We start from the raw sequence: 22320 nt of genomic DNA on the forward strand, positions 1-22320 counted from the left end.
AGATTGGTTAAGCTGAATTAATAACCTCCCTCTCCTCCTTCAGCACATGTATCAAGCTACAAAACTAAACCTGTGATATCAGTCTAAGAAAGCCATACAGTGCCATGTCTGGAAATCTGCAGGTGTGAAATTTTACATCTCAGACAAACAAAACAAAAGTGTCTGTGTGGGGGATCCAGGCTGACCTGCTGCAGTGGGAGGAGACGGCCTCTGCAGCGTAACATTACTGTGTGGAGTTGGAGGGTTGTTTGAGGGAAGATAAGAGATTGTGGGATCAGTGCGCTGTTAAATGTATCTGCCAGAGCCAGCAGAGGAGCTACAGCAATGCAGTGACTCTGCCAACATTCCTGGGGATCAACACGAGCTAAATGCTCCCACCTCTCTCCTCCACAGCCAGAAGTTAAAGAAAACCTGATAGATGGAGCTCACTGGAGCTTCCAGCACACTAAACTGTCTTCTTATGTCTCTATTGCTTTGTTTTAAATCAGGTTACTGTCCAAAAATAAAAAACTAAACTCTGTTGATGGAAAATACTTACACTGTAAAAAATGCCCCTGATAAAGAACAATACTGGCAGGAAAACACATCACAAAAATGGTATTATAGGCCTATTCTATGAATGAATATGGACTATACTTTATGATGCTGTCTGTTTGGTTGGTATTAAGTGTATTGATGTAATCTCCACAAAGTTTATTACTGTAAAATATAATTGCACACCCTCCCCCTGTACTCAGCAACTGTTGCCCATTACTTGCATTGCAAGGGGACAGAAGTCTGAATGTATTCATTGCAAATGTCATTCACATTGGCAGCTATACTTTAACACTGCTCTTGGTCACACAAACAGTGCAAACTGCATCACACTTCCACAACAAAGTCTACATATATTGTATTTTAAAAAAGTACAGTAGTTTGGTGGCCTTTATGGTAAAAGAAAATAAGAGCAATCTTGCAGTATAGCAGATTATTTTAGAAAACGTCCTGGGTTTTTTGTAGCAATTTGTTACATTGTTAGTACTTCATGTACTTCTACACCACTAAAGCTCAAAGAGCAACATTATTTCTCTCATTTCTGTCTCTCTGTTTGGTCCATTAAGATTTATTTAAGATTTGCCACACAAACATGACGATAAGAAATAATAACATGCATTTTCCCACAATTATTACACTTGCTTTTTATGTTTTGACTGAATCAAATCACTAGTCACAGCAGCAGGCGCTTATGTCTGTATGTCTGAAAACATGCATGCATGCATGCCCCAACACCCAGCGTCACCAGCTGAAGGCTGTCTAGTCCTTTCGATAGAGGAAGAACCTTAAAAGGATAAAGTAGTCACTTCTTATTCTGTGCTCCTATCACAAAATAATGTAAACAATCAAGTGACATCAGGCCTAGGGCGACCCCTATAAGGCTGAGTGAGGATTTGTAAAGTTACGACTACATCTAGTGGTTAGAACTGGAAATCCTTGGGACCATTTCTGTCTACTGAGCACCTCTCTAACACAAATACATGTTATCGCGCAAACACTGAATATAGCTTGTATTTTAGAATCCAGAATAGATGACAGTCAACCAGCGAGAGCATTAATAATCTGTACGTCGGCTCACAGGTGCACGGAGACAAAGACCAGAGAGCTGTCATATGCACCGACAGATGTAGTGAGCGCTGGCACTGACTAGAGGGCATAATGTCTGCATTAGATGACAAGTTCCTCTCCACACCTGAGCCAGCATGCAATTCAATACCCTTCAGTCATCACCAGGCTTCTAATTTAGAACGTATCGACTAGTGTTCAGTAGAGCACAAGCACTCGCAGACATTCATGTCCTCCAGCTGTGAGAAATTCTTGTCTAATCTACTATCACAGCAGCTCCTTGAGAAATGCGAACAGCAAGGTGATTGTGTCGAGGTATGTTTCACTGGCTGTGGAATATGATTTTTGTGGTCGTATGCGATTTTTCTGAAGGGCTGCTGCTGCGTTACAAGGTGCATTTGATCTTCATGTAACCGCTGCCAAGGGGATGTAAAACATTAAAGGTCATCTGAAAACCAGGGACACAAAACTTGGGGTGGGGGTGGGGTAGGAGGGCTGATGGTCGGGATGACGGAGTGAACAAATAGGTGTGAGCCTACAGCATGCCTCCACACTGACAAAGATGCAGCAAATGCTATCTAAGTGACGGCACTGAGTTTAAAGTTAAATACAATCTTTATTGGGTTTGTAGACATTTCCCAAAGGTATAATCCAATAAACAGCAACACAGGCATTTACAATTCAAGGACAAATAATTCACTTTCACAATAACAAATTGAAAGAGTTTTGCCTCTTGCAGATACTTTTCACCAGCAGTGCCTTTGAATCGAAACGACCAAAGAAAGTGCTCAACTCAGCAACATATCACATAATAGTTTAAATAAACTATTGGTTAAGCCGTGACACTAGGTCATAATGACGGTGTGTTGATTCACAGTCTGATTTCCTTTGCCACACTTCCTGTATATTCAGAACTAAACATTTTACATCGTTTTCAATGAACCAAACACTATGTTAACACTTTGACTTAACTGAACATTTAACGACCAAAATGTTTCATTTGCTTCTGAATAATCAGCAGAACAAATCCATAATAATACTGACCGGATCTGCCTGTCTAAGGGCAACGTTAGGAAATTTACAAAACTGTGACTGAGTATAGACAAATCTTTAATAACTGGAAAATATAGTTGCGTTCTTCAACTGCATTCTGGAAAAAAAGGTTTTTGCTTCTTTTTCTAAAATTTAAAATCATCAGTGTTAGTTTTAATTTGACTATAAATATGCAACTTACTCCTGCATGTTGATCCTACAATATAAGACTTATCTTATAACATTTATTTGACTTTAAAATAGTTGCTTACGCTCAAAGTGAGGTTGCATTTTTCTTTGTAAACATCTGGCCCAGAAGAACTGGTTTTAAAATAATACGGAGAAAATATAATCGCAACACTGGTACTCACTCAAATATCACAGTTACATCCTTTTATCACGCCTATGAAAACCTGCAGACTTAACAGTGGAGATGCTGGGTGATTTTTTTTTTCTGCAACAACGCCAACACTATTCTACCTGAAATATCCTAAGAACTAAATGTAAAGCCAAGTGCTCTTCAGATGGACTGAAAGCATTCCCAGCTCCTGTTTGTAAGGCAGGCTTATCGAACGCTTTAATAATGCCTGTAAATGCAGCACACTCTCCAGGCATAGATATGGTTTTTTGGGTGCTTCATCCTCACGACTCCACAGGTTAACGACAAAGCACTACACAAGCAGCTACTGTAAAGTTACATCACTATCAAAATGCTGTCGGTGTGAAGATTTTGGTGCTAAGTACTTGCTACAGTGTTTTTTCAGTGTTTCTTCACTACACCTCTGTTACTACTCTGTGATCCTGCTGTCTCGTCTAAAAAAGGTTCCATTCGTAATTAGAACTGCGATTTTAATACTTTCCAATAACCCGAATGTATTCCTGTTTTTTAAATGCTTTTAACATAGGTCTCAAATCCCCTTTGGGGTCACGTCAGGAAGGGCAACTGGCATGAAACACTCTGCCAGATCAAACATGCAGAGCTACCCGCTGTGGTGACCCCTTGTACCAAGGGAGCAGCTGAAAGTAGCTTGTTACAACAGCAGATGACTGTTCAGAGTTTCTAGTGCATTACAACTGTAAAACTTGAGCTACATTTTTGATATTAGGGGCAATTTCCTAGAAAAATATAGCATTAAACCTCCAATTTAAAAGTTCTGGTTGTCAATGAAAATAATTAAAGGTACAGTACTCGGCAGAACTCTTGAGCCACCCCTCATTTGTTTTTATTTTCCTTCCTTGCAGACTCAAGTGGTCTTGAGCAATAGTTCTCCAGCCTTTCTGATGCTCTTTCTGATTTTTTCTTTTGACATTGACTGCTTGTTTGTTAAGCCACTTAACACTGACCTATGAACCTATCAATTGACTCATTCAAGCATAAAAAAAGGTTCATATCTCAAGGTGTGGAATTAGTGTTGAGTCAGACCTTAACATTTTCAAGAAACCTGGAGAACTATTCCAGCAGACAACTTAAAGAAAAAACAAGAAAGCTGCTTAAGAGAATTTGGCTTGTGTCGAAGAATAAAGGTGGTCATAGCGAGTACTGACTTCTAAAATATGTTGTATTTCCAGGTGTGATAAGACATGTTTCAACAAATGTCTGCATGTATTTCTCAATTTCCTAGCAAAAGTCAAATAAATGAGGGGCGGCTGATTTCTTTGCAAAGTACTCCGCTCGTTTTCAATGTTTTGTTCCTTTTTTAAAATTTTGTTTGCTGAAAGATGGCTTGAGTTGTTGATATTATTCTCAATGTCACCAGACCTCTAACACTAAAGACTGAAATTAAGCTCATTAATCCACAACCTCCCCTTTAAAAGTAAATATGAGGTTTACTAAAAAGCCTCTTTTTAAAAGCATAATTGGCTAATTTTTATTTCAACCTTCCTAGGAAACGAGCCCTTTAGAATTAAATGAGTGTGAAATTGAGAATATTCCATTATTATATATTTTTTTAAATAAAATGGTTTGTTAATCTTTAAATTGCATAAAAATATAACAACAATCCCATGTGGTTAACAAGATAAATAGTGGCTGGATTTCTGGGTGTGGTTTAACCCTCACCTTAACATCCTAACCTCTCAGTTACTGGCACAGCTTTGAGAGACTGGCTAGTGTTATGTCTGTCAGCCACACGAGAGCAGCTGCTGGTAAGGAGAGCTTTCTTTACCCCTTAAGTATGATTAAGCCCCTGCGCAGGTTCATTAACCTTATTTCCTTTTGACCTCAAGAGATTAAACTTCAGAACACGACATAATGTTCATTTCTTTTCCTCGCAAAAGGACTACGATGAGTTCAAATGTGATCAATGGAGATCTTTTGATGTTTGATGGTTTTCTGAACACTACTGTTTCACCTAATGAATATTTTTTAACCTCTTTCATCGGGGTTTAGGGCCACACACTGTGCCACAAAGTGTATTACTTTTTGAGAGTGTCAGGGGATATATTCCCCCACCCATCAGATTGATCTAGATCTGATGTAGCAAAGAGTAATAGTTATTAAGGATTTCACATGTACTCAGTTGAAAAAAACAACAACTAATTTATCATGTTTAATAACGAAAACTTTAAAAAGGTGTCCTGCCTCTCTCTTTCGACTGTTCTTTGCAATTCCACTCTGCAATTCCCCGCGGCCTTGCAGATGCAGTGAAAGTCTTTTGGTGGTGAGTGGGCTTGATTGCATGATTTTCCACACTTGAGAAGATGTGGATAAAAGCATTACTAAGGTAACAGAGAGGGACACCACTTTTTACCATTGCTCTCCTGACTGTGCTTTTCAATAGCTCGCTCCTAGATTAGAATTTTGAATGTGCAGCGAGTTCAGTGCTGCTGTTTTCATAAGCTCTACTCTCCATCTCCCAACCACACTGCCTTGGATATCAGATCGTAATAATAAGTGACTAATAAGTCGACATGTGTGTGACGCATTAATGTAACAACACCCCCTGGATATCTGCTGTCATAAATGAACCAACTGTCTGTTTAGCAGGAACCTCTTATACTCTTTCATAACTGCATCTTTATTCTTGGACTCTACTAGAGTATCTCTGGATGAACAAGCTCTTTAAGCTCCTCTCACTTTGCCAACTTTCTACTGATTGGCTGCCTCTTGGAAACAAAAGCTTTGTACATCAGATGGGGAAAGCGTCTATGCTGAGATGACCATATTATAGATATCCCTCTCAGTGACATCATGTCAGATTGAAAAGCAGAAAAAAGTGTCTGAAATTGAGTGTTAGGGATTAGCTACACATATGATGCCCTCATTATCTGAAAGTTTGTCCATATTTTAATGAGCATCCACTAAGGAAATGCACAAACACGCAACATTTCAACCTTTTGCACACGGAGGATACATTTGTTTCTGGCGCTATGTCTGTAAAGTTAATCTGTCAGTTGAGGAGGTGGTGTCGCACAAAATACGGGAAGGAGTTCAAATGATAGAGCTTTCCAGCACTAAGGTAGCACTGTCTTTGGTCTCTTCACTGACCCATCACAATCTTTGTGAGGAACAATCTGAAAAGTTGAATGAACCCGAGCTGTGGCGTGTGCCTCAGGGGAACGTTAAGCCTTCCTGCTGCTCCTCCTGCTGCTCCTGCTGCTGCTGAGTGAATGACTGGTGCAGTTTCCCAAAGCTGTGCATTATGTTTTCATGAGTTCTACTACAAATTTCTATTTAAAATTCAACTTATGAAATGGAAACTAAATGCGGGTTCACGGTTTTACTTTCTTAATAGTCCTTCCCACAATTTATCTCCACAAAGTCATGAAGAATGTCAAACTTCCCTTCAACTAATGAGCATATCTGAGGTATAGACTTTGACTAAATACTATTGGATGTGTAAGCTACTTCCACAAAATAGTTCTAAAATGTTAAATCTATCATATCAAAGAGTATACAACAAAGATAACGATTACCTCATTACAAAAAATATAGACTAGTAACATTTAGGATCAGCTATCCACTGAATTCTAAAATATAGTTTAACTGAGACAGCATCGAGTTGCACAGTGACAGGACGTTCATTCAGTAAGAAAACAGAAATATGCTTCACTGTCTTCCTTTTCTTTTCATTTTGGTATAATTACTGAACAAACAATACATCAGGGAGGGGAAAAAATAATTTCAATAGTGTAAACATTGTACCAGTACAAAAGCACATGTCGCAAGACGTGGTCAGAAAACACCAACACAGGCAGCGCTGTCACCCTTTACTCTTCCTCCATTGACTTCTCAATCTCTTTCAGCCTGCGGACAAACTCCTGAGCCTCCCGGTCCCCGACGCGAGCTTCCAGCATCCCCATGATTGGCTTCTCTGGAGGCGAGAGAAAACAGATGAGCACAGTTTCTACACCTGACACAAATATCTCTTGATTGAATGGCTTTTCATGCTGCATTGAAGAAGTAATTGGAAACCCAGACTTACACCCCCTGGTCTTCAAGAAGCAAACATTATGTTTGAGTAAACAAAACGACGGCATAACCCCCCCCCCCCCCCCCCCCCCCCACAAAAAAAAAAAACAAAAAACCAAAATAAATGATACAGCCCGGAGCCGTATGTACCGCTGGGTTTACTGCGAGACAGATGCAGAATGACAGGCTGGACGCTCTTGCCAGCCGCTGAGGCGTTCGGTCTCCCCGGCCAGCAGAAGTCGCTGAGAGGAGCGACGGCTTCTCCAGCGAAGTCGTTGGTGGACAGCCAATCGTAGTCCATCACAGTAAAGGTCAAACAGGCAAACCTGTGCCTGTACTGTTCAGGACTGACGTGGCTGGAAGACAATGGAATCAAACAAATCAGCCACAGGGTGTGTGCATATAAACAGGGAGACCTAACAAAAGGGCAGAGTACTCACAAGTAAAAGAGCTCATCGAACACTGGGTGCAGCGTCTTAAGCTTCACTTGCGTGCGTTGACTCTTGGCCATAGGAAACAGGTGGTGAGGACATAACTCCACTATGACGAAGGGATCACTCAGACCTGAGGAAGTAGTGTTCAACTTTAATATTTAATTTAAGACAAAAATTTAAATTCATAAATTCACATATTTACCATTGGCATCCAGTGCAATGATATCAGCAGCATGCAGGATCTCCACTGTCAGGCGCTGCTCTGGAGCATCATAGTAGCACTTCACGCTGATCCGACCGTAACGTGTATGTTTGAGAGTTTTCTGCAACATTAAGTATTGACAGAAATATTAAGCATGCATCCATCCTCATTTCGCGGGTTGTGTTGTGTCTTCAAAGGGCCGACGAGAAGGCAGATTTTTAATCAGAGGTATAACAACAGAAGAAAGAGCACTCTGCTGTCCAATCAATACTTCCTTCTTCACTTCAAAGGAGAACAAAATGAGATTGTCAGTCTTGTAGGTTGAAACGCACCTGGTGGGAAATCTTCTCCAGATAGTACTGTTCAATCAGCTCAAAGGATGAACATTTATTCAGCCTCAGCTCCTCATCCAAGACCTAAAACAGCATCGAGATTGTCACAAAGCGATCAATAGCATGATGGATAACGCAACATAAATCTGACCTTAAACCCATTTATCAAGATACCAGGAGCCAGACTAGTAGATGTACTAGTAGATGTTCACCACTAAAAGTGTGTGTAATGGAAAAAGTGCAGAAATTTGCTTCTTTTATAAATCTTTGGACTTTACAGAAAGTGGAACTTGTAGAGTTTAACAATTTAGCAGAGCATCTGTCATAAAAACAAAAATATTTTAGAAATCTTTCGAAAACTTTAAAACTAAAAACTATATCACTTATTAGCCAAATAACAAACTGAATTTAAATTTTTATACCCAAACTAAACTTCTCTGGAAAATTAGGAATTAATCAAGTGTTTTAATGACTTTTTTTTTTAAATAAATAATGTATTTTACTGTTTTTTCCTTATGTAAAACTGAAAGGCTGCAGTTTTATGCAACATTTTAGCATTAAAAATATTATTTTAATTAAAGACCTTGCACATACTGGTGAATTAACCATAACAGAAACATAAAAATATTATTATTATTATTTGGCAATTACCAACAATGACAATTAAGGGCAGCTGTGGCATATATAAATAAACCTGGCATTGGGTGCTGGTCTTATAACTTGGTTAAGCACTGTAGAAAATTTCCTTCCTTATGGAATCATGAACAGAAGAAAAATGCCAAAAATGTAAAAGTAAAAGTAACTGAAGCCATCAACTCTGTAAGTTCAGGGTAAAAGATCACGGCAGATTTAGGACTGGAAGACAAACATGAACCATTAGTAAAACAGAATAAGTGTAATATTAAACGCAAGTTTTGTGAAAATTGTCTGTTTTGTTGCACTTTTTAAAATCTCAACTTTTTCATATCATGTGCAGTGTGCACAACATTTTTCATGCACTTTTTTGTTTATAAAAATCAGTATACGTTTGGGAAAAGATGTACATTATTTATACAGCCGGCTCCTGGTTGACAGATTGGACGAGTTCCTACCTTGTAGTCTCCGCTCTTCATGTCTTCCAGGAATAGACCCTCTCCCCTAGCATGAAAGAACTGCAACAGAGTCTAAAGCGATTGAACAAAAGCATTAAACTCGGGAGCTCATAACATTTATCCCTCTATTTTTGATAGACTTGTTGTTCACACAAACAGCATGAAACCTCTGGCAAACATTGCATCTGTCTGCCAGCCTCCGAATTCATGCCATGACTTTTCATGCAAATATGTCACGTCCTCTTCCAGCTGGTTAAATTGGAATTAGAATATACAACAGTTCCCACATTGTCATTCATAAGGGAGCTCACTTTGGCACTGAACTATTACCTAGTGTCTTCATGAATATCTGATATATGCTAATGATTGCACGCCAAAGGGCATACCGAGATAATTAAAGAATGCAAGTGGCAATGATAATCTTAACATATTAGACACGTCTTTTAAAACAGACCATTCTTTTCAGTGGGCACACAGACTAAAAGGATTATTGTGCGATGCAGTAATCACTGACCTCTACTGTGTACTGGAAGCGGTTGTAAAACTCCACCTGGACACCCCTGTTTTCAGTGACCGTGTCCAGGATCATCCGCAGGAGGAGCTCCCACATGCTCTGGAGAACTCTACCAGGAAGCAGACAATGAGACACCCACACATGTGTGTTTACCAGCTCTTCCAATTACACCCCATGTACTCTCACTATGTTTTCACAGATAATAGGCCGATAATGAATACTTGTAAGTAGTGTAAGTGCTAAAGGCTATTATTATTATTGCAACGCTTACATTCATACACAAGCGCAGCATCTTATTTGCTGAGCTGTCACACATTTTATGTAGTGCAACAGAATAGGGAAAATCTCTTTTTAAGACAAGGAAACAATGGATTTTGTTGTGTAACTGCGTTTGGAGTGAACCAGAAATCTATTTTGGGTTGGCTTGGATTCATTGTGGTTTTAACAATCAAATATATGCTGATCATGCAGTGTTTCATGTGCATGGGAAACATAAGGAACCAGGGGATATTTGGTGTGGTGCATACTGGCTGAACTCATATAAATCATATTTATAGTACAGTGCAAAAATCTTGAGCCACCCTTATACAGTTTGTACAGTTCTAACAAGCCTAAAATTCATATTTTGTATGGCCTCCTTTATTCTCAAACACGACCTGAACTCTTTTAGGCAAGCTTTCTTGTAATTTCTCTAAGTCGTCCTAAGGAACAGTTCTCCAGGCTTCTTCAGGGACATTAGAAGTTCTTCTTTGGAAACTGGCTGGCTTTTCTTTTGTTTTTATCAAGACGATCCCAAACTCCTTTAATAATATTGAGGTCCAGGCTTTGGGGATGCCAGTTCTTAACCAATAGTGTTCCATTGTGGGTTTCCCTATCCTGGTATCTTTCACTGCAGTGTGTTTGGGATCGTTGTTATAATGAAAAATGAAGCCGTGGCAGATGCTTTCCAGAGGGCATTGCATGATGGATCTGAGTTCATAATCCCATCAACTTTGACAAGATTCACAACAACACTGACTGAAATGTGGCTGAAATTTATGACAGAGCCTCTGCCAGATTTTATTGGTTAGTCCAGTTTTGTGTAATTTCACACACCTCAGCCTCCTTGATTCCCTTCCACTGACACCATTTCTGTTGAGGCTTTGGTGAACAGTAGCTGGATCAACTGGAGGGCAGATACATCTCTCAGGTCCTTCGTCAGGTCTTTTTTTGCTATTTCTTAAGGACATGACTTTGAGATACTGTTGATCTGCTGTAGATAGTTTTTCAGGCCTGCCACTTCTTTTTTTTGTCCTCCACTAGTCCAGTTTCCTGTGTCAAGATGTCAATTTTTGGCTAATAGCTCTTTGGGAATAACCTTGTTGTAGTGCAATAGGTGAATCCTAAAGCGCAAAAATAAAATCTTGCTATTTTATGCCTGTCAAACTGTGTTATCTGTGTCATCATTTCCCGTAGATTAAAAAATGGGGGCAATTATGTGCTTTTTCTGCAGGCTACTGAAAAACAAAAGGGTAAGAGTTTTAAATTTGACCTTTGTTTTTTTGAAAGTGGTGATTTGCTAAATGCACTGTTACATGTCTTTTTAGGCTTGAATGATTCATAGATCTGTGTTAAGTGGCTTAAATAAACCAAAAAACAAATAAAAACATTCCTCTGAAAAAGCCTGGAAAAGATACAAGCACTGGACGGAAAATTAGTGAAAAAGCAGTCAGTGTTAAAGAAATCATCCAAAGCTTCAGAAAGCCTGGAGAACTTTTGCTCAAGACCACCTTGAAACATTACGAGAAAGTCTAGATCCTTGGATGCTTGCATCAGTGTTATGCACATCTTAAGTTAGTATAAAGATACCATACTTTGAAATAAGCCTCAGAACAGTCTTTTCCTGCTACAGTCAAACTTATTTTCACAGTATTTTGACTATCACTCAAATTAATGTTGTGATTAGTTTTGCATGTATGCCTAAGGAGCTTGGAAAGAAAAGCGTCTGGACTTCTTTAAGTTGCTTGAAGACATTTCACCTCTCATCCGAGAAGCTTCTTCAGTTCTAGGGTCAAATGGTGGAGAGTCCCAGATTTAAGCTTTGTGGGAGTAACCCACCAAGAGGGACAATGAACCCCCTAATGATCCTCTACCTAATCACGTGAGCCAAGGTGTGGAAATAGGTGTAGGTCACAATCAGCCAAGGTTTCGGGTGAACTCATTGTGAAACCTAGCCCCACCCTGTGAATTCCTGAGGTCAGGTGACCCAGGATGTGAGAGGGCGTTAAGGCGTCTGAGAAGGGATCTCAAAACTGGATTGGCAGACAGTTGGTGTCGTAAACCACCGACTCTGTTCAAAGATGGTCGCTCACATCAGACACCAACTAGGGAGGATAAGAAGGACAAACGCAACAACATTGCCATCCCCTATGTAAGTTTCACAATGAGCTCACCCGAAGCCTTGGCTGATTGTGACCTACACCCATTTCCACACCTTGGCTCATGTGATTAGGTAGAGGATCATTAGGTGGTCCATTGTCCCTCTTGGTGGGTTACTCACACAGAGCTTAAATCTGAGACTCTCCACCATTTGACTCTAGAACTGAAGAAGCTTCTTGAATGAGAGGTGAAACGTCTTCAAGCAACTTAAAGAAGTCCAGACGCTTTTCTTTCCAAGCTCCTTAGACTACGATGACCTGGATGACTGAGAACCTTCACAGACATTTGCATGTATGCCTCTTCAACTATGAGCTCTATGTGCCCATTCTGATTTCTCATGTTCTTTGTTATGTTCATGTTTTGTCTTGTGTATGACATGATTCAGTGGTTTTGTACTGAATGTCTATTTCTTTTAGCACATTGTGACTCACAACAGTTATTAACACATTAAAGTCTACCTCCCCCCTGCCTTTTTTGGCATCTTGTGATGTCATTGCATAGTGACTCAAAAAGCAAGTTTTGCTGAAGGCAACAAAAGTCTGTGTGCTGTTTTTTTTTAGAAAGAAATGCAAGAATAAGAACTTAATATTAATAGTAAAAAGAGAATTAAAAAGTACCTGGTTAGATTTTCTTTTACAAGGTTTTCTGTCAGGATGACCATAGTGTCTTGTAAGTACTTCATGAGAGGGGAAACAGCCTGGGAGAATGTCACACATTACATAAATACCACAAAACACCGCTAATATAAGGATAAAAAAGGCTAGGCGGCTATTGCTACATACATCATCATTGTTGATGGAGTCAGGAGACAGGCTGATGTGCTGGATGTACCTCCGCAGCTCAGGCAGCATCTGCACAGGAATATTTAGTCACAGATGTTCATGAAGGTGCATACTTCAAAGTATATAGATGTCCGGATACGCTCAAAAAGTTCTACAAACTGGTTTGTGAGAAACAGGAAAATTATACTCCTCGTGTTCACCTTGTCAGTGAGCAGTGTGATGAGGCGTTTAGCTTCTCTCTGCAGATCCAGGTCCATGTTGAACAGCTGTCCATTCAGAGCCTTGTAAACCTGCTCTTTCCCCTCCACCCCGCATGATTCCTCCATGGCGCGCTCCACACCCTGCCAGTCCAGGTCCCGGGGCAGGTGACCCAGGAAAACACGCACATGCTCTATGTTGTTCAGGGCGATGCAGAGCTAGCAGAAAGCGAGGAGGAGCAAAGGCGGAGAAACAGAGGGTAGAGATGGAGAAAAAAAGAAGGAAAAGAAGCAGGGCTACAGAGAAGTGGAGGGATTGAGTTTGAGTGTAAATGATTGATGACGACAAGAAGCAACTGCTTTGTTTTTGTGTGTATAACATATCTGCTCTCCCACTGAGCCCTTTGTGTTGACAGAGAGCTTGCTGACATCGTTGACGTAATTCTGTGCCCACCCCCGGTTCTGTCTTGCTACAGGCGTTACCTGCACTGTGAAACTCTTGTGGTCTCGGCCCAGCTGGTTCCTCTCAATCTTGTGCGTTATCATCTCTGAGTAGCACACGGCCTCACTGCAGAAATTCTGCAGTAGATAAAATCAGTCTTGTCATTACGGCACAGCTCCCTCAGTTTCCTTTATGATTTTGACTGATAAACTGTATGTGTCATGTTTCTATGTGCACAGAATATGAGTATGTGAGTGTGGCAACACTATAAGTGGCACTCACGTCTGTCAAACGTGTGACAAAGATGAAGGCCCCCGCAGAGTCTGGCCAGGCCAGCTGGACCCAGATCTCGCGTACCTGGCTGAAGCAAGCTGTCACTTCAACTGCTGAGGAACTGTGCTTGGCTTGCTGCAAAGGTCCAAGCTACTCACAAAAAATAAAATCAATCTTAAAAAAGACAAAGCATGGATTTCCTAATATTTACATTTTTTTTTTTACATGCATGAAAATCTGTAACATTTTAGCATATTTTGCAAGCAGGGAATGAATAACTGTTTTAAACTTAACACGGTAAAACATTTTAATGTAGTTCCAAGGAGGTACATGACCTGCGATTAAAAAATAGGCAGTTCATTCATAAAAAACAGACCTGATTTAAAATTTCCCCTTTAAGGTCATATAGTTGTAAAGCTCACTTCCAATGCTGCTCCTTCTAATTGGATCACTTCTATTACAGCTCATCTCAACTGATCGAGGGACTGGCTGATCAGCTAATGAATGCTAGCTTATAGCGCCAGACAAATAATTTATCAGCAGATTACTGCTTCTCCTTAAAGTGAATACTGTACATGTTTAATAATGGTGAATAAATCATTATTGTACAAAATATTTTAATTCTTAGGAAAAAATATAGAAAAACAAGAGAGCTGGGGGTCTCATAATTTTTTTACACCTTTGGTAACAATGGAACACCTTTGAGCAATAAGGATACAATATATATATATATAATTAATTACAGGTTAATTGTACATTGATGCTGTGATAATGTGTTAATTGATAACACATTAAAGGTGCCTTTTACAGCTATTCACAGCTACAATCCTAATGAGTTTTAGCTTGTTCTAAAGCTTTAGACCTACTCTATGTGGCACACAGCTATATTTTACACACCTGCGTGTTCAGTACTTCTGTAAGTTGACTTGTTTTCTGAGAAAGAGTCTATTATGTTCCTTCTATTATTCATGCCATTTCTCACCTTATCTGTTTCCACTGCCTTGCGAATCCTGTCACAGGACCTGTCGTGAACAATCTGCAGCCACTTGTGAATTGAGGACTTGAACCAGTTATGGAAACCTGTCAAGGCCAACATTTTAGCATCCCTGTAAAAGAGAAATACATTCATTAGGACATGACTTCCAGTCAGAGCCTTTTACATTGTTACATCAATAGACGTTGGAGTCAAAAGGATAACCAACTTGAGAGGAAGAAACTCTCGAAAGCCTTTGAGGATTTTCAAGGACACGAAGAGCTCGAAGATGGTCTCTCCCATTGTCTGAGACAGTCTGGAGCTCTCCTGCTCGAGAGTCCCACACACCCGCTCCATCGCCACGTTCACATCATCAGCTACCTGTCAGGTCAAAGGAAGTCAGCGTGTTTCATCCGTGTAAAAGTTAGCAGCAACAACAACATATGACTCAGAAAGACTTGTCATGTCATGTTTACAGTGACCTGTCGCATCATTTTCAGTGACATACCTGCTTTTCCAACAGTCTGTATGATATGCTGAAGAAATCTACTTTCACTGCACTGTGGAGAAAACAAACAAACAAACAAACAAAGAAAAATATAAAAATCCCATCAACAACCAAGCACACAAATCAGTGTGTCACCACTGAATAATATAGCATGACACTTATCGGTTGTTTTTTTTTCTCCCTCGGATTTCTTGCAGAAAACTGCTGTTCACCTGTAGAAAAGTTTATTGTAGATGTTCTGGGCCCTCTGGACATCTGCACATGCAGCATCAATCACCTGAACCAGCTTCTTCAGCTGTTCCTCCAGAGTCTGCATTGTCAGAATATAATGAACATCACCCTGGATGAAAAAACTCAAGGTACACTGTGTAAAAGATGTTAGGATATCTATGATTTAGGACCAAAACAAGCTTACTCCTTCCTCTGGTTTATATCGAGTGATTAAGCTCTCGTACCACTCAGCAGTTCCTTTCTGTTCAAAAGATTAAAAGGAGAATAACTGGGCTGAAGTAAAGGGCTCTTATTGACTAGTAAGTATTTCTTACATTCATCATTTCTCATCAAAAACACTCTATGAATCAATAAAAGCTCAAGTGTTAAACACATTTACTTCCTCATTTAAAACTAATATCCATATTTCCATATTTTATTGGTACTTTGCTCCATTAAGACCAACAATGACATCCACAGATATGCAGTACATCACTACACTCTGTACACTAAATGACTAGGTTATTAGGTACATCTGTTCAACTGCTAACCAGCTATGACAGCAACTCAAAATATTCACGTATGGTTGTCAGTTTATTTCAGAATTTCAGAAACTGCTGATCTGCCTGGACTTTCCCACACAACCATCTGTAGGTTTTACAGAGAATGGTCTGAAAAAGATAAAATGGCACTGGGTGCCACTCCTGTCAACTAAGAAAAATATCTACACAAGGTCAACAGACAATAGAAGATTGGAAAAACATTGCCAGGTCTGATGAATTTCACTTTCTTTCCGATGCTAGTGTCAGGATTTCTCATTAAATACATGAATGCACTGATCCATCCAGCCTTGTATTAATAGTTTGAGTTGCTGCTCTTGGTTTAACAACGTGGGGAATATTTTATTTGGGACACTTTGGGCCCTTAGTACCAAATGAGCATCATTTCAGTGTCACAGCGTACCTGACCATGTCCTCCATGGCAAGGTCACAAAATTCAAATCATCTCAAACAGTTTTTTAAACATGAAAACGAGTTTGTGTTCAAACTGTATCCACACCCAGCAGATCCTTCATGACAATATAGACCAAAATCTGTGAGGAACATTTCCAGCACCTTCTTGAATCTACACTATGAAGATTTAAGGTCAAGGTCAAGGTCAAATTTATTTATATAGCACATTTCCAGATAGATGATGCTGCACAAAGTGCTTAACAATATAAAAATGTCATAAAAAAGAAACAACGTAAAACAATAATAACAATATAAAACAATGATAGGACAATAAAAGAATTAAAACAATAACTAAGATTATTAAATAAGACCAAAATGCTTGGGTCATAGTGTGTTAAAAGCCAGGGCATAAAAATATGTCTTTAGTAGTGATTTAAATTGATCAAGTGTTTGTGCAGATCTAATATTTTGGGGAAGACTATTCCAAAGTCTGGGACCTGCCACAGAGAAGGCTCTATCGCTACGAGATTTGAGATTAGTCCGTGGGATGGATAGCATTAATTTTGAGCTAGACCTAATGGATTTTCCTGGAGCATAAACAGAAAGGAGCTCAGACAGGTAAGAAGGGGCTCCAGCGTTAAGTGACTTAAAAACAAAAAGTAAAAGTTTAAATTGGATCCTGTAGGAGACAGGAAGCCAGTGTAGAGAAGCTTGACTAGCTGTCTTAACTGAAAAAAGCAGGATTAGACTACTGCACTCACCTGCTTATTCAATTTAAAAGAACCATCAAGGTAGACACTGAGGTTTTTTACATGCAAGGTTTTTTTAGGGCAGTTCTAGCACCTGGTACCTAATAAAGTTTCATAAGTACATGCATGAAGGACAACAATTAATTTATGTACTACATTAAAAAAATCCTGCTGGTCAAAAACTTCATGAGTCACCCACACAGGTTTTCTTGTTACCTTAATAGCAGTAGTGATGTCGAGATGCAGGTCATTTCGAAGAGGACACACAGTCTTAAAGGCACGCATGTTTTGCATGTACCCAATCCCCCTGACAGTCACAGACAGAAAAAGCCAGCGACAATGTATGAGTGCGATTATATCATAAAGCAGTTATACAGTAACATAATGTTCTTTACACCTCAGAAAATATAAAAGCTATATCTATTGCACTTTAATTGTATGCAAGATTCTGCATATCTGTGGAGAAAATGAGAAAGATAACTTTAACTGTTAGTGAGTCACTTTATGTGTGTGTGTGTTTCAGAGTGTAGAAAAGAGTTCCCTTGAGGTGCTGATAACTGGGCAGAGCAAGACTTCTTACTGTAAAAGCTTCTATAAAAAGCCAGTCGCCTCTAAATTAGTCCAAACCAGGCACATGAACTTCAATAATTAGCTGCTTTTACTGCAATTTATAAGATACAGACTCCTCATCTCTGTGCTCTTACTTTCTTCCTTTGGTCACTGCTACGTACAAGCAAAAGCCAAAAGATGGCGATTCTTCTCTTGCTGATCCAGATTTTGCTTGTCGATGGCTTCTCATTTCTAGTTATCCAAGACTTCTAGTTAAAATTTCCCTCTTGGTACATTAGTCAGGTGTTAGTCTTTTTTTTTTTTTTTACAACAAATTGGGCTTTGAGGAAAAGGTGTTATAGCTCTTTTGACATGAGTAATGAACAATGACATTTAAAACATTGTTTAGTGAGTAAGGAACCCAACACTGCTTCCTCCACAGAGTGTGACTCTCTGTAGTCTCTCTGTGTTTGTTGGGGTGAATGGCTGAACATGTTGGTATGAGAGCACGGGCGAGTGCGTGATGTGATGGTGGTGTGCCTTTACCTCAGCATGAGCTCGTAGCGTGTAATGGCAGCAGCGCTGGTGCAGGGGAAAACCTGACGCATGTTCTTCATCAGGCACAGGCAGTGCTCTGTGTACAGCCTGAAGCTGTCTGACAGCTGCCTCTCCTGGACACAGGAAGGGCCCTCAGTTATAGCTTCTAGTACACTGGCTGTGAGACATTTTTGGCTGAACCAAAAACCTTGATGAATGTCAGTGAGGAGCTGAGCTAATGAGGTGACTGTTTCTAGATGATGAAAGGTTTTTGTTTTTTTCCCTGTTGGGGGAGCAATGGTGTAGAACCTACTAGGTCTCCCCGCACAGCGGGAGGGTCCCACTCTGCATCGATAGTCCTCAGGAGGCGCAGCAGCAGGGAGTAGCACACCCTCTGGGTCCGATGGTGGCTGCTGTAGCACTGCCAGCGACTGCATTAAAAATAAAACACGCACCTTCCTCCTGATGCTAAAGCGTTCATATAACATTTGATCAATTTTATTCCTCCATTAATACTCACATAATAGCCTGTTGCAGAGGTGAGAGATCAGTTTGCACAGCATGGTGAGTTAGCACAGTCCATGCTGGAGGAGAAACCTGCCCGTTCCAGTTGTACGGCTCTCGCTGGAAATACATGTGGAAGATTACAGTCATTTCAACCACACTTCAATGTAAGAAGAAACTCTTTGTACAGTTTGTGCACTTTTGAGGCTTTGTTTCTAAATACAATCATTTTAGCCATGTGATAAACTGGCAGCCTATGCAGGGTGTACCCTGCCTTTCACTCTCTGACAGCAGGATTATTTCCATCTGTATAAGTTTACATTTAATGATAAAAAATATGACTAAATAGTTAAACAGAAAACAATAGAAGCTGTTATAAAAGTGTGTGCGTAGAAAAAAAAACCATCTAAAGGAAACTCACCTTAACATGAGCATGCTCGTACTCCACAATCTGACTCAGCAGTTTCTTGTGAATGGAGACATTTGTCTCCTTCTTAGACAAAGCTGTGTCTCTCTGAAGGTCAAATGAACATTTGAAGTCTTATCGTACACAGAGGAAGACACATTTTTATATAATGAATAACTGTTGTACTTTTAATACCTGGCTGGTGAAGAGCTTCAGAATCAGGTGACATTCTCCCTGAACTTTAGATGCACTCGAGCGTGGCTCAAGCTTGAACCAGGTGTCGTAGCCCATAACGGGAATTTCCTGAAGAAGGAAAGCAGCTTGACTTGACATACTGACAAAACTTTTACAGTATGTCCTTTAATGTATATGAGTTTGTGTGAGATTTTGAAGATGCAAGGGGCAGGGGTAGAATTAATGGGCTAAACCATCTGAAGCCACAGATTGAGCATAAGAGAAGGGAAGAAGCATGGAGCGGGTGAAGTATTAGAGGTGATTCGTGACAGAAGGATAGCAGCAAGAGAAGGAGATGATTTACAAGATGGTGGGAGACTTGCTATGATGTTTGCTTTGGATGTGGTGGCACTGGAAAAAAACAAATAAACAATAACCAACCAATCAACAAAAAAAAGCCCAAAAGAGGCCAAGCGGAAGCTAGCAGAGTTAAAGACGGTAAGACTGTTAGTGACCAGAAGTGACAGGACAAAATTAGAAATGAGTATATCAGAGTGACATCTCAGGTTCAGCAGTTTGAAGACAAAGGTAGAGAGGCAAGGCTGACATGGTTTGGACATGTGCAGAGGAGGATGACATGTACAAAGGATGTTGAATATGGAGCTGCCGGGCAGGAGGATAAAGAAGATTTGTGACAGAGAAGATTCAGGGATTCAGTGAAGGAAGACATGCAGAGGGTTAGTGTGATGGAAGAAGATGCTAAGGATTGGGGTGAGACGGAGGCAGATGGTTCGCTGTGGTGACCCCTAAAGGGAGCAGCTGAAAGAAGAAAAGCTTGTGTGTGGTTTCTCTGCGGAGACAGTTGCACTTTGTTCACTCACATTCAAAGGAATATTGATGCATCCGAGGAAGTCATCTACATTCTCCTCAGAGCCCGATGATGCAGATCCATTCGCACGCACCGACTTTGCTATTTGCTTAAAATACCTGAGCGGAAAATGCGAGGAACAAAGTAAATGGTGAGTTTTCAGTTTTTCTGCATTTAGCTAATGCCTTCATTATGTGTGACTCACAATTAGAGATACTGCATTTATTTACTGATGCCAGCTGACCACTTGTTACTTTCTTGTTGGATTAAAATTGCAGATTTTTCACCACGGGATGAGGATCCTTTAATCCCTTGGCTATGGTTGGCATTCTCAGGTTTTCATTAGACATGTCTGCTATTTATTAGTCTCTCTGTGACCTGGCAGATCTCCTCATGTTTTCTGTGTGCACAGATTTATTGGCACCAGGGTTTTCTGTATGTCAGTCTTTCAAAGGGCAAATACCAAATGATCCCGTAAAATTAACAAGTAGGCTGCTATCAGCTTTTTGAACATGCGGAGACAAACCAGGTCTCTATACTCATCAGCTGGAACTTCTGGAATAATTCACATGGAAATTACATATTTAATGACTCATATTTTTACTGTTGCAATGTCAACTGGACTCACGAATTAACAAGTTTAATTGTTTCCAAAATTAGGAAAGTTTTAAGGATTTCTGACAAAATTACGCTGGAAATCCAGAATTACTGTAGTTAGCATGCAGTACTTTTTTCTACCTGCCCATTCCTCGAAGTCCACTGACTTCATTGAGCTTTTTGCAGGCCTCAGCAACAGATACGTCGTCATCGTGATCCCTGAAGGAAAGAAGACGAATAAAAGCTTGTTACACTCTCACTTACTGCAAAACATGAGAGGCTGTAAGAAGCTGTAATAAACTGAGAAGAGAAGGTCATCTATAATCAAGGCCCATTGTTGTTTAAGAAAAGCAACTTTTACCATGACAAGAGGCAGGAAATGTTTCGGTAACAGCTGAATAATGGGGACATTTTGTAATTTAGAACATCACATTTTAACAGGCTATTTGATTTGCATAGTAATGATATTCACACTGAATGATGCGGATAAAATTGTTACATTTTTGCATAATTAGAAAGGATGATTGCTTCGCTTCACTTTGGACGTTTTCTCTTTTGCTTGTAAAACTTTGATCTGCTAAAATTGACAAAGTGAGCAGAACCAGGCACTAAACTGGGAAGATTGTAAAGCTTTTGACAAAGTAATAAAAAAGATAGAGCTCTGTGACTTTTCTAGAGCTGCAGTGATGAGCTATTTTAGAGGATTTTGTTGCTCAAATACAAAATATCAACTTTTTTTGACTGTTAATTTTCCAAAAAACCCAAAATGTGATGATTTATGTTTCTCAGCTGAAAGAGTATGCTGCCTTACATTTAATTTTAATTGAATTGATATACCTTTATTAGTCCCACAAGGGGAAATTTCATAAGGCTGCCGACCTATTGCACTCAATGGCAGCGCCATCTTACACTCCGACCATATATACATTACACAAAACATCACATGGGGAAGACAGGTCAGAGAGGTATAACAATGGAAAATGCCCCACATGAGGAAAGATAAGGAGAAAAAAATAACTCCAGACTGAGCTCCAACAGGGAGATCAGTTTGAGAACAGAAAAAAACACCTCTGCACATAGCACATGAAAAAACTCTTAATACACCAAAGAAACACATGACAAGCAACAGGGGTGGGTAAAGGGTGCAGCATCGGAAGGGAATAAGCGTCGAAGGCGTTTGGAAAGGGAGGGGGGATGAGTGTGTGCATATCAGTGTATATGTTTGTGTGTGCGTGTCCAGAGTTCAGCTGAGACAGTGTCCTTCGCCCTGCTAGGCTAAGTAAACAGTCTTCCAGCCAACCCAGGTGGCCTTGCATGGAATGGGAAGGAACAGACTAAACACAGTCGTTATCAGGGTGTTTTTGTTCGGCTCCAGCCCTGCGAACGCAGCTGGCGCCAAAGGGGTATCCGCATGAGGTGATGGTGCTTTTTACGTTAGTGCGAACAGCTCATATGAATTTCAAAGCAGTTCTACAGTCCAACACTGGTCTCTCAATCTCCCGCTGGAGAGCCGCGAGCTTCGCCATACTTGCGTTCTGTGATGTTGTCATTTCTTGTGCTCAAGG

General features: G+C 40.0%; 1 protein-coding gene across 1 annotated transcript in view; it reads right to left on the bottom strand.

Annotated features, from left to right (window-relative positions):
- Positions 1 to 2195: 2195 nt before the first annotated feature.
- Positions 2196 to 22320, bottom strand: part of baiap3 (BAI1 associated protein 3) — a 53556-nt gene continuing 33431 nt past the window's right edge. Inside the window, exons 10-34 of the mRNA XM_085271686.1 lie at positions 20897 to 20974; positions 20172 to 20277; positions 19312 to 19419; positions 19132 to 19224; positions 18727 to 18830; positions 18520 to 18637; positions 18216 to 18340; positions 17337 to 17427; positions 15624 to 15680; positions 15421 to 15518; positions 15209 to 15260; positions 14930 to 15081; positions 14710 to 14833; positions 13737 to 13877; positions 13496 to 13591; positions 13016 to 13231; positions 12816 to 12884; positions 12651 to 12730; positions 9616 to 9724; positions 9102 to 9173; positions 8011 to 8094; positions 7679 to 7799; positions 7483 to 7606; positions 7193 to 7398; positions 2196 to 6944 (exon numbers count right to left, since the gene is read on the bottom strand). Coding sequence (XP_085127812.1) covers positions 6841 to 6944; positions 7193 to 7398; positions 7483 to 7606; positions 7679 to 7799; positions 8011 to 8094; positions 9102 to 9173; positions 9616 to 9724; positions 12651 to 12730; positions 12816 to 12884; positions 13016 to 13231; positions 13496 to 13591; positions 13737 to 13877; positions 14710 to 14833; positions 14930 to 15081; positions 15209 to 15260; positions 15421 to 15518; positions 15624 to 15680; positions 17337 to 17427; positions 18216 to 18340; positions 18520 to 18637; positions 18727 to 18830; positions 19132 to 19224; positions 19312 to 19419; positions 20172 to 20277; positions 20897 to 20974 — 2728 coding nt within the window. The 3' untranslated portion in view covers positions 2196 to 6840. The remainder of the gene's footprint in view (positions 6945 to 7192; positions 7399 to 7482; positions 7607 to 7678; positions 7800 to 8010; positions 8095 to 9101; positions 9174 to 9615; positions 9725 to 12650; positions 12731 to 12815; positions 12885 to 13015; positions 13232 to 13495; positions 13592 to 13736; positions 13878 to 14709; positions 14834 to 14929; positions 15082 to 15208; positions 15261 to 15420; positions 15519 to 15623; positions 15681 to 17336; positions 17428 to 18215; positions 18341 to 18519; positions 18638 to 18726; positions 18831 to 19131; positions 19225 to 19311; positions 19420 to 20171; positions 20278 to 20896; positions 20975 to 22320) is intronic.

Source organism: Mchenga conophoros, linkage group LG4 (assembly GCF_057382185.1).
Source record: "Mchenga conophoros isolate Kocher_MC1m ecotype Shallow Benthic linkage group LG4, M_conophoros_male_GT1.1, whole genome shotgun sequence".
NCBI classification, from domain to species: Eukaryota; Metazoa; Chordata; class Actinopteri; order Cichliformes; family Cichlidae; genus Mchenga; species Mchenga conophoros.